Source organism: Styela clava, chromosome 2 (genome assembly GCF_964204865.1).
Source record: "Styela clava chromosome 2, kaStyClav1.hap1.2, whole genome shotgun sequence".
Taxonomy (NCBI): Eukaryota; Metazoa; Chordata; class Ascidiacea; order Stolidobranchia; family Styelidae; genus Styela; species Styela clava.
Window position 1 is genome coordinate 26,464,011 of NC_135251.1, and position 15,590 is coordinate 26,479,600.

General features: G+C 35.2%; 3 protein-coding genes across 4 annotated transcripts; all 3 read left to right on the forward strand.

The window, feature by feature from the left end:
• Positions 1–252: 252 nt before the first annotated feature.
• LOC120335280 (dnaJ homolog subfamily C member 8-like) lies at positions 253–1,596 on the forward strand. Its single transcript, XM_039402764.2, has one exon. The coding sequence runs from the start codon at positions 311–313 to the stop codon at positions 1,046–1,048; it is 738 nt and encodes a 245-aa protein (XP_039258698.2). The 5' UTR covers positions 253–310; the 3' UTR covers positions 1,049–1,596.
• A 36-nt stretch (positions 1,597–1,632) lies between these two features.
• Positions 1,633–4,992, forward strand: LOC120335278 (histone-lysine N-methyltransferase EZH2-like). The gene has a single exon (XM_039402762.2). The coding sequence runs from the start codon at positions 1,633–1,635 to the stop codon at positions 3,898–3,900; it is 2,268 nt and encodes a 755-aa protein (XP_039258696.2). The 3' UTR covers positions 3,901–4,992.
• LOC120335279 (DNA-directed RNA polymerase III subunit RPC6-like) lies at positions 4,978–9,777 on the forward strand. 2 transcript variants are annotated; one of them, XR_013474334.1, is made up of 9 exons: positions 4,978–5,119; positions 5,448–5,565; positions 5,892–5,959; positions 6,582–6,762; positions 7,512–7,676; positions 8,041–8,130; positions 8,431–8,601; positions 9,390–9,527; positions 9,576–9,777. XR_013474334.1 is itself a non-coding variant. In XM_039402763.2 (8 exons), exons 1-8 carry the CDS (start codon positions 5,067–5,069, stop codon positions 9,465–9,467), a joined length of 924 nt encoding a protein of 307 aa, XP_039258697.1. In that variant the 5' UTR covers positions 4,978–5,066; the 3' UTR covers positions 9,468–9,777. The 2 variants fall into 2 exon arrangements, 1 of the variants encoding a protein (XP_039258697.1); XM_039402763.2 differs by having other exon boundaries at positions 9,390–9,777.
• The last annotated feature ends 5,813 nt before the right edge of the window (positions 9,778–15,590 follow it).

Genomic DNA, 15,590 nt, shown 5'->3' on the forward strand with positions numbered 1-15,590 from the left:
ATCAAGTAATTTATTTCAATTTTAAATATTCTACACATACAGACATAATTATGTGGGGAATTTTGTGTCGAAGTCGCCTCACCTATATCTGTATATGCTATATTTCTCTAAAAGAATTCAACATGATGCATGTACTGCAGTGTGACAGTACTATCAACTATATTTTGGTGTAATTCCTAACTTCATCTGGACCATGCTTTTTGTTTGAGATTTATTTGATTCTGTGATTGGTTAAGTCAGCAAGTTAAAACCTAATGATTCAATTACATTTTCAGCTAATGTTGTAAATAGGTGAATTTCAATCTTAATCATGGCTTCAACCAGTTCTGATCCAAAGGCTGAAGATGCATTCAATACATATATGTCCGAAGTGAAAAGAATTGAAGCCGCGGATTCAGTACTAACACCAAAACAACAGATTGATCGTTTAAATCGACCTGGATCAACTTATTTTAATCTTAATCCATATGATGTTCTACAAGTTACGCCAGAAACTCCTCTACCAGATGTTAAGAAGAAATTCAGACGCTTATCTATACTTGTTCATCCAGATAAAAATTTAGAACAAAAAGAGCTCGCACAAAAGTCATTTGATGCTGTCAAAAAAGCATGGGAATTACTAAATGATGATAAAGAAAGAGAAAAATGTTTAGGTGTAGTTTCAGATGCAAAAGTACGACTTGAAACGAAATTGAAAGAAAAAAGGAAGAAATTGAAAAAGGAAGGAAAACCTGCTGAAATACCAGAAGATGATCCGCATGTTTATGAATCAGAACTACACAAAGAAACTTGTAAACTTTTTGCTGACATGGCGATTGTTCGTAAAGAGATGGAAACTCGAGAAATGAATGAAAGAAAAAGGAAAGCGCAACAAGAAGCTGAGGAAAAAGAAAAAGCGAAGCAGCAGAAAGAATGGGATAAAAACTTTGAGGAAAGTCGTCAAGGTAGAGTTTCCAGTTGGCAAAATTTTAAGAAGGATAAAAAGAAGAAGAAAAAAGACACGAGGGCACCTTTCAAACCTCCGAAAGTCAGAATGGAAGAAAGATGATTTTCCTCTCATTATAGTTATATTCATCAAACTTATATCTCTAAAACTTCAATTGTCTTTTGTTTCACATCATATCGAAATAATCTTGAAAATTAGAATTGATTGTGAAACCTGTGTACTAGGCTATAGTATTATGCATTGACATAGAATCATCATTTTGTTTCTCCCAATTGGGGTCAAACTTTACAGTAGTGAATGAGTCCCCACTAATTTTAAATTATGTTTCATTTAGAATATTATTATTGAAACAGTTTTTATATGGGTATGGTTTTCAATAATCTGTCAATGTTATTAAGATGGAATTTATGGATTGTTCTATGTATTTGTAATAAGAATTTGGTGAATTGAAAAGCATATATTTTTCAGCAAAAAAAAATCAAATTGGAAAATTTAAATAGTACTGCATTGTGACACAAATTGTTTTTCACCAAGATTATATTAGTAGTAATTTTCCGTTTATTTTGTTATTTTGTCTCACTTGACAGGTATGCGGCTATATTAGCTTATTTTTTAAAGTTTATTGAACTATGCTTCTTTGTTATTTTCAGCTTGTGTCACTGCTTAGTTAATTAGTTAAGAACAAAATGGATTGGAAAAAAATTGTACGAAGTGAATACATCACGCTTAGATCGGCGAAGAGATATCAACGTAGTGACAAAATTAAACAAGCTTTCATAAATAACAGAGTAAAATTGAACGAAAGAATTTCAAAATTGGAACAAACAAATGAAAAGTACAAAGTACAACAACCAGATTCAGAACCGGTTTTTACAAATAGACCATTCCTTCGATGCTGTACAGTGAAAAGTAGTGTTCATGCTTTCCGTGATCAGTCTGTTCCTTTATGTACACTGCAAGCTGTGCCAAGTCTTCCTGTTTATTATACATGGGTCCCAGTTCAACAGGATTTCATGGTTGAAGATGAAACAATTCTACATAACATTCCATATATGGGGGACGAAGCTTTGGATAAAGATGGAAGTTTTTTAGAAGAGTTGATTATGAATTATGATGGTAAAGTGCATGGGGACAGAGAAGGTGGTTTTCTAAGTGATGAATTATTTGTTGATCTTGTTGATGCACTGAATAAATATAATATCAGTCGTAAACGTCGTCCTTTGAGAAGTCGTTACAGAACTGATAGTGCTGCAAATGAAGCATCACAAGACAACACTACAAGCGAATCAAGCAATGAAGATGCAGATCCAGCGAAAGAGAAGGAAACTGCAGATGCGGAGCAAAATAAAAATTCAGACTCGTCATCTGCTTCTGGTACAAACACATTTCCTGCAGATGAAATATTTGATGCTATTGCTGATTATTTTCCTGATAAAGGTTCAGGTGAAGATTTAAAAGATAAATATAAGGAGCTGACTGAATTGATGGATCCCGATGCACAACCTCCTGAATGCACTCCCAATATCGATGGTGCAAATGCTAAATCAGTACAAAGGGAGCAAGCATTGCATTCTTTTCATGAATTATTTTGCAGACGCTGTTACAAATATGATTGTTTTCAACACAGTCATCTTTATAGACCACCTATTAAAACGAGTAAACGAAAAACTCAAGATGTTAGAACACCTACAGAACCTTGTGGTGCTGATTGTTTCCAACACCTTGAAGGTGCACAAGATTATCGTGAAATATCAGAGAAACCTCACAGACATTTGCAGAGAGGATTGTCAAAGAAGAAATCTCAGCTTAAAGGCGAAGGAAGAAGTGGGAGCAGCAGTGGAAGTCGACCTAGTACCCCTGCCCCAAGTGAGAGTGAGATGGATACAGATGCGACAGATACTGAAAAACTACCTACAACACAATCAATGACATCATTTCTTGAACTCGTTCCTGAAAATTTGACTAAAACTATATGGGATGGAGCAGAGTCAACTCTGTATCGGGTATTAAGAACAAATTACCCAAACAATTTTTGTTCGATTTCGAAACTTATTAAAACTAAATCTTGCCAAGAAGTTTATGCCTTTGCATTACTTGAAGCTACACGCTCGCAACATGACAGCGGTTCACAACCTCATCCACATGAACATGATTTGAGAGATTCAGCTTCTCCCAGAAAGAAAAAAAGGAAGCACAGACTTTGGTCTCTCCATGCTAGAAGAATACAACTGAAACGAGATTCGTCCAGCAATCATGTTTACAATTACCAGCCTTGTAATCATCCAGGACAGCCTTGCGACAGCAATTGTCAATGCATTATGGTTGGAAATTTTTGCGAAAAGTATTGCCAATGTCCGTCTGATTGTCATAATCGCTTTCCAGGATGTCGTTGTAAAGCTCAATGTAACACCAAGCAATGCCCATGTTATCTTGCAGTGAGAGAGTGTGATCCAGACCTCTGCTCTCTTTGTGGTGCTGACCAGCTCGGCACAAATGCAAGTAAATGTTCTTGTAAGAATGTTTCAATACAAAGAGGTCTCCATAAGCATCTACTTTTGGCTCCATCTGATGTTGCCGGATGGGGAATTTATATAAAAGAAGATGTGCCCAACAAAAATGAATTCATTTCTGAATATTGCGGAGAAATTATATCTCAGGATGAGGCAGATCGTCGTGGAAAAGTTTACGATAAATACATGTGTAGCTTTCTGTTTAATCTCAATAATGATTTTGTTGTGGATGCCACTCGTAAAGGAAACAAAATTAGATTTGCCAATCATTCCGTTCATCCTAATTGCTATGCTAAAGTGATGATGGTAAATGGTGATCATCGTATTGGAATTTTCTCAAATTGCCCGATACAAGCAGGAGAGGAATTGTTCTTCGACTACAGCTACAGTCAATCTGATGCAGTAAAATATGTTGGAATAGAAAGAGAGATGGAAGTTTCCTAAAACTATTTGAGAATCATTATAATAGGCTACTACTGTAAATAAGTATAACAGTTAGGAGTTTTGTAGACTATTCTGATTGCTCACACTGCGATTCACTTATTGAATCAGGCAATTGAAAGCACTAGTATGGAATGTTTTCTTTACACATATTTATTTTGTTTGACGTGGTCCCTATTTTGCCAATGCATTATTGCGTTGGCTTTTCGTTTTATAAATTGAGGATGCAGTAGACATCCCCAGGGGCACAGTCAGGATTTTGCAGCGTAGAGTGGGGGGGGGGGGGGTGGGGCGGGGTCGGAGTCAGAAATACCCATGTAACGCATGAGGAAACAATTGATGCGATTATGCTACTCATTAAAATTGTGGTTAACGTATCTTGCGGTTGCATCGTTTCACATAGAAATAACATTGTATTTGAACTCTAAAATACCATGGCAATCAGTGGATATAAAAATGTGATATGAATTCTACAATTAGATTTTACTTTGGATTCATATTTTTGCGACCACGCAAATTTGTTATTGCTGATAATAAAATCACAAAATCTGTGATAAAATTGCAGTACAGTTTATGTTAGTACAATAAAAAATTGATTGAACATCAGTATCAGCATAATCCAAAAAAAATTGAGTGTGGCCCTGACGATAATTTATTAACTGATGGCATGCATAATTGACTGTTTTATCTTCAGTGACTATGGTATAGTTCCAACTTATTATAATGTGTTCCATGGCAACTCAGGCCCCGAAAACCCCCTGGCTGCACCACTGGACTCTGCTGTCTCTTTTGCATCATTTGCTGCTGAAACTTATTCATAATTTCTTTATTTAGCTACTGCATTTTTTTGTTGTTGTGCCAGACATTATAATCTATATGTTGTTTGAATCTGCTTGTTGTGATACCTTGTGACTGTCATCATATTTTTAAATCATAAAATCTAAATGTTTGACCAATACTGTTGTCTATAAAATAAATGCACATCACTTGATTCCAGAAACCTTTATGATCATCATAGAAATCCAGCATAATCAGATTTATTGGTTTATTGAAACATCTGTTCTATATCAATTGCAATGGTTTTGTACTTTTTAGTTTAATATCTGACATGGACTGAACTACATAGGCTATGTATGTATAAAATAATTTTATAGACAACTTCATTCATCATGGCAATGGAAGTCACTATGCAAGAGGGTAGTGGACTGCCATTGGAAGACAGGTAGTACTTCTTTATTTAGAGTTATTGTCAACAGGATCTCTGAAATTCATAGTATGGTAGTGGTATGTTTATACCAGTTCAAAGAACATATTGAGTTGATTTCATTGAGCAGACTATGATCTTAAATCACAACAACATTCTAATGCATTGTTGTTGGCGGCTTGACACCATTATTCACTCAAGAATAAGTGACAGATACTGCTAATTATTCTGCAAATAATGCGGTTTTCGATAATTTTCGTCATTCCTGATTATAACCATATATTTCTTCTGTGCATGGTTATCAATGATTAATAAAATTTGAGTTGAGTGTTATATTTCTGTCTAGAATATTGGCAATGTGTGCTGAATATCCTAAAGGAATCGGTGATGAGTTCATTCAGAAGAAAGAACCTCAAATTGACTCAAAGGAAAGAGTTGCTGCAATCAACAAGTTGCTTACAATGGTTGGTTTGTTTTAAATATAACATTGTAGTATTCAGTATAATTTTTGTTAATATAAAATTTCATTAATTATTTGTGAATGTGTCGGTCAATTCGATTGCGATTTTGCACCATGGTGTTGCTAACATAATAGTAACAGCATGTTTAATAAAATTTCGCTATATTAATTTCCTGCCCAGCTTTGGTCATGTTTATTGTAATGAGATCAATCTAGAAGCAGGTGGACAATGATTTTCTTGCCAAGATTCTAACTACACTAAAACAAAATTCGCCCACCTGTTGGAGATTTCTTAAATATATCTTAAATGTTCTGTACTTGGGTTTTCAGGGAAAGATAGAACTTCTGAAAGGAACTTCTGGATTGATATACAGATTGAAATGTACAACCGGAGCAAGGTATCTAGAGTGTTGGATTGTAATGAAAATTATTCTGCATCCACATTGTGCTTGGTTTTGGATCATATATGTTTTGTTAACTTTTATGACATGATTTCCCCATTTGCGTGGTTTGTGACGAAACATGGGTCTAGAGTTCATATAGTCACCCATTATACTAACATTATACACAAGTTCAATCTATTTGCTTTGTATGACATATATGTATTACCATAGTATCAAACAGCTGGAAAAGAGGAATTGACAAGAATCATTTTGTTGTCGAATAGTGGAATTTTGTCATAAAAATCTGTTATTGTGTAAAACTGGCCAATTTTGATTGCGATTTTGCACCATGGTGTTGCTATCATAATGGTTACAGCATGTTTAATAAAATTTCGCTATATTGATTTCCTGCCCAGCTTTGGTCACGTTTATTGTAATGAGATCAATCTAGAAGCAGGTGGACAATAGCCTTTTCACTTTTTTGGCAAGATTCTGAATAAACTAAAAGTAAATTCGCCACAGACGATGGCCCCTAGTCAAAAGGATCAAAGAGTCCTTTTTTGAAAATATGACATTAGCTACTTTGGATTTACTGCCATGGCATAATATTAATGGGAGACATTTCTACTAATTACAGCCAAATCAAAGGAATTGACAATCAAGATAAACTTGTGTATCAAGTTATAGAAAGTGCTGGTAATAAAGGAATATGGATTCGAGATATTCGACACAGATGTAATTTAATGTTGACGGAAGTTAACAAAATATTGAAGAATTTAGAAAACAGGAAATTGATCAAAGCTGTCAAATCTGTCACGGTATTTTCATTGCAGTCTTGTATTTTTGTTGAGACGTCCTAATACTGCAATCTGTGACTATTCTTATTCCAGGTTGTATCTGTCATAGCAAACTTATTTGAATGGTGGAATTTTGTAATAAAAATCTGGTATCGTGTAAAACTTGTCAATTTTGGCTGCGATTTTGCACCATGGTGTTGCTATCTAAATGGTTACAGCATGTTTAATAAAATATCGCTATATTAATTTCCTGCCCAGCTTTGGTCACGTTTATTGTAACGAGATCAATCTAGAAGCAGGTGAACAACAATATTTTTACTGAAACTAAATTATCTCTAGTCGATAACTGATAACCAAGGTCTGTCATGTTGCCAGTGTGCTTCTGATTATGAAATCTGTGAGTGGATTTTGGACTCTATGCCAGTTATTTACAGCTTTCTCTAGCTAGCATCTAAGAAAGTGATTTTAAAACATTCCCATAAAGAAACCTGGTCCAGTGGTCTGGTAACTGGAGGCTGTAGATCGTGGTATATTTGAGTGTCTTCGTCTGTATTTCCTATAAAGATAGATTTGAAAATACGATCCATCCTGATTGTTGACTTGTTTACATATTCAACTCATGACTAGTACAAGCGACTAATTCTGCTTTCAGTTGGTAGGATTGTTATGGGATTCTTCAATAAACATTTTTATTTTTTATTATGTCCTAAATTTTTATTTTAATAAATATGTATTTCAAACAGTAGTAATTTCATTCAATTTTTATTCAGGCTTCTAAAAAGAAAGTATACATGCTTTTCAATCTTGAACCTGATAGTTCAATAACTGGTGGAGCATGGTATTCTGGACAAGATTTTGAATCCGAATTCGTTGATGTTTTGAATCAACAATGTTACAAATTTCTTCAACAAAAAGAGGAGAGCGCTGCAAGTGAGGTTTGGGACCACTTCATATTATTCGTACACTGAATAACTAGGCCTATCTTATGGTGGTACTATATTTCTGCAGTGTACATTTTTGTTATTTGTCTTGTACTCAATACCTTGTGAATGTCATATGTTATATGGACATATATTTTGGAAAGGTTTGGAGTAAGAAAATTTCAAAAATTAATGAAGGGTAAAATTACTGCATTTGCCAGTTATTTAAATATTGCATCTGGTGTACTATCTGCAACCCATGCTCGGTGTAGTCAAATCAACGGTAACACTTTCATGGATATTTACTTTGATAAATTCCTCCTTTCAAGCGAACGAATGCTTTAGTGATATTCTATTCTTACTACTTTTGTTGTTATAGACTGCTATTAGCCCAAATGCAAGACAAGCTGCTTCTTATGCATCTTCTGAAGAAGTTTTAAATTTTATTTCAAACTTGGGAATCAGCAAGGTATGTTCATGTCATATCCATACATAATATTTATAATTTTGGTTGATCATTTGAAATGTAGTTTGAACTAGGGTTGTTTTAAACTAGTAACAAATAATTTTATGAGAGGTTGAAACAGCCTATTTTCATAATGCTTCCAGCTTAATTATTCACAATAATATGATTTTTTTCGATTTTTTTCCCAAAAATATTTCTCATAGTATTTGAGATTTGGATCGCGATACAATAATAAATATGATTTTGTAATATTAATAGTTTTTAATAATTGAATGTGGACAAAAAATAATCTTTCTTTTTCAGGTCAAGTTGTCAGTTGAAGATATTGAAACAATATTGAACACCTTGATTTATGATAGTAAGGTAGAAATGATGGTTGTAGGAACTAAAGATGGAACAAACAAATTATACAAAGCTGTACATTCTCTTGTTGAAGCAACTGACATGACAAGAGCCCCGTGTGCAGTTTGTCCTGTAAGATACTTTGAATTGTTTCTTTAAAACTTCCGTTCACAGCCACGTGTATCAATTTTATTAAATATGATCATATTCTGGATACTGCTTACAGGAACAAAATTGTTAATCATACGTTTTTTTGAACAATTATACAAACTAACTCTTTAAACAGGGAGCATAGCAAGGTCACAGGAAATCACTCAGAAATAAGGGAAAATTGTGTCCGGCAACATTATCTCAGATATGCTGAGATATACTGAAACTGTATAGAATGATGGTGGTGACATTTGTCATAATTCCCTAGATTGGACTACCTATCATTTCATATCTTTTCGTTCAAAATTCTGTAATATTAACAATACCTATTTCCATGCTCTTCGTATCGCAAACATAATATGTAGGGTATGTAATTTAATTAATATCCCAATTGGCGATATTTTATAAATCTTACAATTCTGAAAGCTGTTATTTGAGACAGACCAAGAGAAAACTTTGTTTCGAAGTGAGGCATTAAGAATAATTTTTGTGTATTTCCGCAACCCAACTTTGACAGTAGCTTGATTGGTGATAACTTTTTTTTCAACAGTTGCGATTTTGCACCATGGTGTTGCTATCATAATAGTAACAGCATGTTTAATAAAATGTCGCTATATTAATCTCCTGCCCAGCTTTGGTCACGTTTATTGTAATGAGATCAATCTAGAAGCAGGTGGACAATAGTGTATTTAACAATATTACTTACTGTAATATTAATTGTAATAAATAACATTAATAGCTAACATATATTCTAATGTTCTTTACTTTAGGTATTTGATCAATGTCGACCTGGTGGTGTTGTATCACCAGAAAAATGCGTCTACATGAGTGAATGGATGGAATACTGAGCATGTCCAAGTTGAAAAAAAGTTGTGGCCCTAATCGTCTGCCTTGTGGTATTCTACAATGCATTGCCTGTCAAGCACGAGTTGAAGCTGATATTTCATCTCCAAGGGGCATTAGGAGTTGTTAAAGTTGCATGATGAAGGTGCATTCTAGTTATGGAGCCCTATCGGCTATAATATTCAAGGGAACGCATGGTGTGGTTAAAAGGAAAACTGTTTTGGTGATAGTCGAAAGGAGGTCCAATTCAGCATTTGGACTGTTAAATTTGAAAATATTGTATTTTCACTCATTGAATAAATTTTAAATATCGGATTCTCATGGATTTGGAATATTATGTAGTATACTGATGGAAAATGTATCCATCTTCACATGCATGTGATAGGAGACAGGATAGATATTTGTCAACGTTTTTGGTGAACTTTTTAAAACCGTCTGAACACGTGAAATAAGCCGGCTCCCAACGAATGTGTTAGTGTTTTATCTAGATCATTTCTCTAATGTTGGTTGTATTTACCTTCGGAGTAAGCCGTAACTGAAGAGCGCTAAAAAGACCGTGGGGTGGTCGAGAATTGTATCGGGATTTTGCGCAAGTAATTATTCAGTCTCTATATGGGAATTTTACAGGAGAAAACTATGAGAGCTCGATTCAGTCTATGGGATTTTTACAGGAGAAAACTATGAGAGCTCGAACGGATTACGAAGCAAATCTCTTGTGTTTCGTGAGTTTTTTTTAACAATCCTATTGACCCTGATGTTTTTTAGTGCTAAAAATAGCTGTCTGAGTCGTGTTACGCACCCTTTAGTTTAGCACATTTCTTTTTTATACATTTCACGCAAGCCCAAATTTGCCGAAAACTTGAAATACTTCAGGTAGTTGCACAGACTTTATGATAGACTCTCGGACTGGAAAAATTGGGCATACGTGTCCTGTTTATTTAATATACTGGTAAAAGCCGCGTATTGAGTTATAACTTTGAAACATGCCAAAACCGACTCCGCAGCTATGGGTGACACGTTAATCAGTAGTCTATTTTTTACCATACATGAAATACACTTAGTGAATACAGAATTTAAAAAGAAACGAAACTCGCATTTCTGGTTGAAGAGAGGCGCGAGAAACCAATACTGGCTATAGAGCAGCGGCACCCGTGATTAAGCCGAACAGTAATTAATAATATCGTAAAAAAGTCAAACAATGTTTATTAAAATACATAAAAGAAATAAAATCTTAGAGGCATTCTCTTTATCCTTACTGTTATATCAAATTAACAGCTATCTCAGTTGAGAACACGCTAACCTTTATTATTCCCTTATATTTTGAAGTCGGATTGGTATATAGTTTAATTAGTATAGTTAGAACTTAAGACGCTTCAATTGCCCGGATGGTTGGTCGTCCCCCTCTCATTTCTCGACAGTCGAGGCGTCTGCCTCTTTGATCATCGACATCGCATCTTCGTAAAGCGATTGTTCGGAAGGCGACACCCAGCGATGGGTGTCGCTGCTCGATCACCAGTCTTGGTGTCTCGCGCCTCCCTTCACCCTAAAGTACCATATTTCCTATTTCTTGTATTGTGTATTCACATTGTGTGCTTTGGAATGGTGAAAAAATAAATTACTGATTACTGAGTTGAGACTCATTACTTGACTACGAAGCTCACAATTGTGAATATATATGCGTTAATGTCATGTCTTCTTAGACTCTAGAGCAGTGGTTCCCAAACTTTTTGTACCATCGCCCCCCTGAGTAGTTTATACAAGTTCATCGCCCCCCGGCACTGCGTAAAAAATGTAAAGTCTGAAACGAATATATTACAGACCGAATAACGAGACAAATCATAGTTTATAGTATTTTTTAATGAGATGGATGAGCTTGGTGTTCTTCAGCGAGATTTTTATAATATCTAAGATTACCCTGTTTACTGATGGAAAGGCGATTTCGTTGTTTTGATAGCAATAGTAGTGTAGCAAGTACATAAGGATATTTACTGTGTATTTTAATATTTGTCTCCCCGGGCATAGACTACCTTGTTTACCTCGTGGTCAGGCGTGGTCGTGAAAATTACCTCATTTTGGCGTTTTTGAATTATATTCGTTAGTTTTTAGTTGTTTTCCGGAAGTTTAAATATAAATAAAATAAGTCAATGATCACTTTGTTTCCCCAGAAGTTCCCCCCAGTTTATTTACAGTAGGCAAAAATTTGGTGTAGAAATATCTTTAATAGACTAGGCTAAAATTCTTCACTGGCACTTTTAAAAAACAGATTGTTGAATGGTATGAATTCGATTTTAGAATGATAGTTTGAAACAAATATCCCGTTTTCAGGCAACAACTCGCAAAACCACTCTTAAAATGCGCATCGACAATTTTAAAATGGTAAAGTATAGGAAAAATTTTCTGATTATTTTACTTCGGCCGCCGTATTTTGCCAACCACTGGGATACGGAAACGACCGTATCTTACTGCGAAGACGAGTCCAACAATCCTTTGCGTGTGATAATCGCCTACGTGATTCAAACATACGAAAGCACGCAGAGTATAGTAATCAAGTGCACGATGCGCCGAACAAAAAAGGTTCTCTAGAAATCGCCCCCCTCTGTAGCGTTATCGCCCACTTTGGGAATCACTGTTCTAGAGGTTTTCAATATCAACAAAATTCAAAAGATCCAACAAACACGAGCAGTCTGACTAGTCTAAAATCTAAATGATGCACACGCCCACTTACGCCAAAAAGAAAACAACACATTGAAGTAAATTAAAAAAAATACACGACGGTTAATTCGGGCGTAAATACTTAGGTGTGGAGTTTAAACATACAATTTCTACTATATATACAGAGTGTCTCAAAAGTAAGCATACACTTTTAATTACTCATCATAGAGCGTTCATTACTTCAGAAAACATAGTATGGATGGTTCCATTACATTTGAATCCACGTACATTTGAACCCATGACAATTGCGCCTGTATGGTGGCCCATCGTTGTCACGTGTAAAATTTAAAAAAAAATGAAGAAATAAAATGAAAAAGCGAAAATAAAAAAATAGTTGTAAAAAAACATAAAAATAATTAAAAAAAAAAAATAAAAAAAAATTGAAATTAAAAAAAATATTGAAAAATAAAACAAAAAAAAAAAATTAAAAAAAAAATTGAAATTAAAAAAAAAAAAAAAAATTGAAAAAAAAAATCGGATAAAAAGAAAATAAAAAGGTTGACAACAATGGTCCGCCTCGTGGCCCATCGTTGTCACGCGTTTTTATTTTTGAAAAATTTGATGCTGCTTGGGACCAACGTTGTCAGGCTTAATCCTACACGCACAAATGTGTTTCCTGGGTTTCTAACTCACTACTGATTTTCATGAGCAATATCCAATAAATTCAACATGAAAATGTTCTATAAATTCTCCATGCTACAAGTTCAACCACAAGCAATATATTTATAATAATGATAAGAGAATATAGAATTGGATACGAAAATTTGTTTTTACGTGTAGAAGGTAATTTAATTGGAAAATGCTGCTTAACTGCTCAGACACTCGTGCGATGCCGGTACGGTAACGTCTGACCGTACCGGTACCCATGCAATCACTCGTGAAAGAATGGGAGATACGGATAGTCTCGTAGAATATAGTCTACTGAAACACTCTCTGCGCCTGCCCCATACCGTACAGCCGTAACGTACCGATCCAGACAAATGATAAATCGCCCGTGATCAACCATTTATTTCAATCCATACCTCGACTCACTATATTCTACTAGGATCATGGTATGGATTGAAATAAATGGTTGAACACTGGCGATTTATCATTTGTCTGGATCGGTACGTTACGGCTGTACGGTATGGGGCAGGCGCAGAGAGTGTTTCAGTAGTCTATATTCTACGAGACTATCCGTATCTCCCATTCTTACATGAGTGATTGTATGGCTACCGGTACGGTCAGACGCAAAGCGACTATAACCGACTACCGGTATTTGGTAAGATGGTACGGTACCGGCATCGCGAGTGTCCAGACAACTGAGTAGTTAAGCAGCATTCTCCAATTAAATTACCTTATACACGTAAAAACAAATTTTCCGAATTTTCGTATTCAATTCTATATTCTCTTATCATTATTATAAATATATTACTTCTTGTTGAACTTGTAGCATGGAGAATTTATAGAACATTTTCATATTGAATATTGCTCAAGAAAATCAGTAGTGAGTTTGAAACCCAGAGAACACATTTGTGCGCGTAGGATTATGCCTGACAACGTTGGTCCCAAGCAGAAGCAAGTTTTCTAAAAATAAAAACGCGTGACAACGATGGGCCACGAAGCGGACCATCGTTGTCAACCTTTTTATTTTCTTTTTATTCAATTTTTTTTTTTTTAATTTTTTTTTTTTTTAATTTTTTTTTTTTGTTTTTTTTTTCGTTTTTATTTATTTATTTTTTTTTAATTTTAATTTTTTTTTTCATTTTTTTTTTAATTATTTTTATGTTTTTTTACAACAATTTTTTTATTTTCGGTTTTTTATTTTATTTTTTATTTTTATTTTCAATTTTACGCGTGACAACGATGGGCCACCATACACCTGTATGTTATTGCACCTATGGAATTTTTTTTTGTTTTTCGGATAGTTGAACCCATACTAACCCTAACCCATGGGTTTTAGCACCCGCATATAGATTAAACCCGTGGATATACACATGGGTTCAAATGTACGTGGGTTCAAGTGTACGGTCACCAGTATGGATAAGTAGTAAAATTTAGGTATCGTTTGTATTTTTCATCAAGTCACAGAATGACAAGGAGATAAACCCAAGAAATTAGATGCAAAATTGCTGATTGGCAAGAAGCATATGAATCTAAACATTTTGGAACTTGACCAATTCTTCGGCGGATGGCATTGTTTCCGATGCGTGAAATCCGACCTGAAAGTTCCTACACTTGGGGGGTCCGTATGACTTTGAATAAAAATTCAGGGGTCCACAACGAAAAGAGGTTGTGAAGCCAACAAATTTTTTTTTTATGTCAATCCTAACCCCCACCTGACTACTTCACCGAAAAATTACGTCATTCCGACGTCACAGTGGGATAATACTGTAATAAGGCCCACCGAAGTATGCGGATGGTCGTCCAAAACGCGCAGACGATAACCCGAAATCGAGCAAGCTATTTCTCTCGTTTTCTCGTCGCAACGATCAGATAGGAGAGAGATCGTTGACTTTCGCAAGTTCTTATCGGCGGCGCAGGTGCCATTTCGGGCGATCGTAATTATACTTTGGCAATCCCTATGACGTGATGGTGACGTCGTAGTGACGTAATTTTTGGATGGCATAGTCAGGTGAGGGTTAGGAATAACATATGCAAAAATCGTTATGCCACGCCCACTGGAAGTACTTGTGGTACTAAACTATACTAGACCCGATTAGGCTAGTTAGTTATTTGTTTTTGGAAGCATGGACTTACGATAACGATACCGTAGATTGTCTCCCTGTATTTGTATAACAGGTATAGGTGCTGCTGTGTTACAGGTCAGCAGGTATAGGTGGCCTTGTTTAGAGCGAAATGCGCACGAATGAACATTGTTTAAAAAAACTAGCCCCATAAACAGCATTAATCAGTCTACAGCCGAGCCAGACAGCAAAAAAACGCGGCGGTGTGGCTTATTGTGCTAAGCGTTATACCATTAATATCGGTAATGGCTGTACCGTACTACTGTACCGTACTGGTACTTGCAGAAACAGAGGCCACACTGCCATATGATTAAGTTGTCTTATTTGTTTTTCCTTTTTCTGTCTTTGCTCCGATACCGGTAAATATGGAAATCTCTTTCAGTTACAATGGTTTTTCTCACTAAACTGTTGATGCTCACGTGATTGGATATTTTTAGTTGATCTGTGCGACCTGTGTCTTATCATACCGGTACTTCGCACTAGAAAGGATTTTCTCCAGCAGTTCTTTATTTTTAAAAACTATCTGTTCCATCTCACTTTTGAGTTGTATTTCGATTCAAGTTGCAGGAACTGATTTTGGCCGATAGGCTATTGTTTTGTCATTGCGTCAATTAATTTGCTATTATTATGTGATGAATGTGTGTAGCAATCAATGAGGTTGTAAAATATCATTTCTAGCAAATCAATCAT

What these genes read in the sequence shown, in the direction of transcription:
- LOC120335279 (XM_039402763.2), top strand. Translation starts at nt 5,067, where the DNA reads ATGGCAATGGAAGTCACTATGCAAGAGGGTAGTGGACTGCCATTGGAA. An exon ending in GGACTGCCATTGGAAGACAG is followed by an intron (nt 5,120 to 5,447) that starts GTAGTACTTCTT and finishes ATTTCTGTCTAG; the next exon opens with AATATTGGCAATGTGTGCTG. An exon ending in AAGCTGTCAAATCTGTCACG is followed by an intron (nt 6,763 to 7,511) that starts GTATTTTCATTG and finishes ATTTTTATTCAG; the next exon opens with GCTTCTAAAAAGAAAGTATA.
- LOC120335278 (XM_039402762.2), top strand. Translation starts at nt 1,633, where the DNA reads ATGGATTGGAAAAAAATTGTACGAAGTGAATACATCACGCTTAGATCG.
- LOC120335280 (XM_039402764.2), top strand. Translation starts at nt 311, where the DNA reads ATGGCTTCAACCAGTTCTGATCCAAAGGCTGAAGATGCATTCAATACA.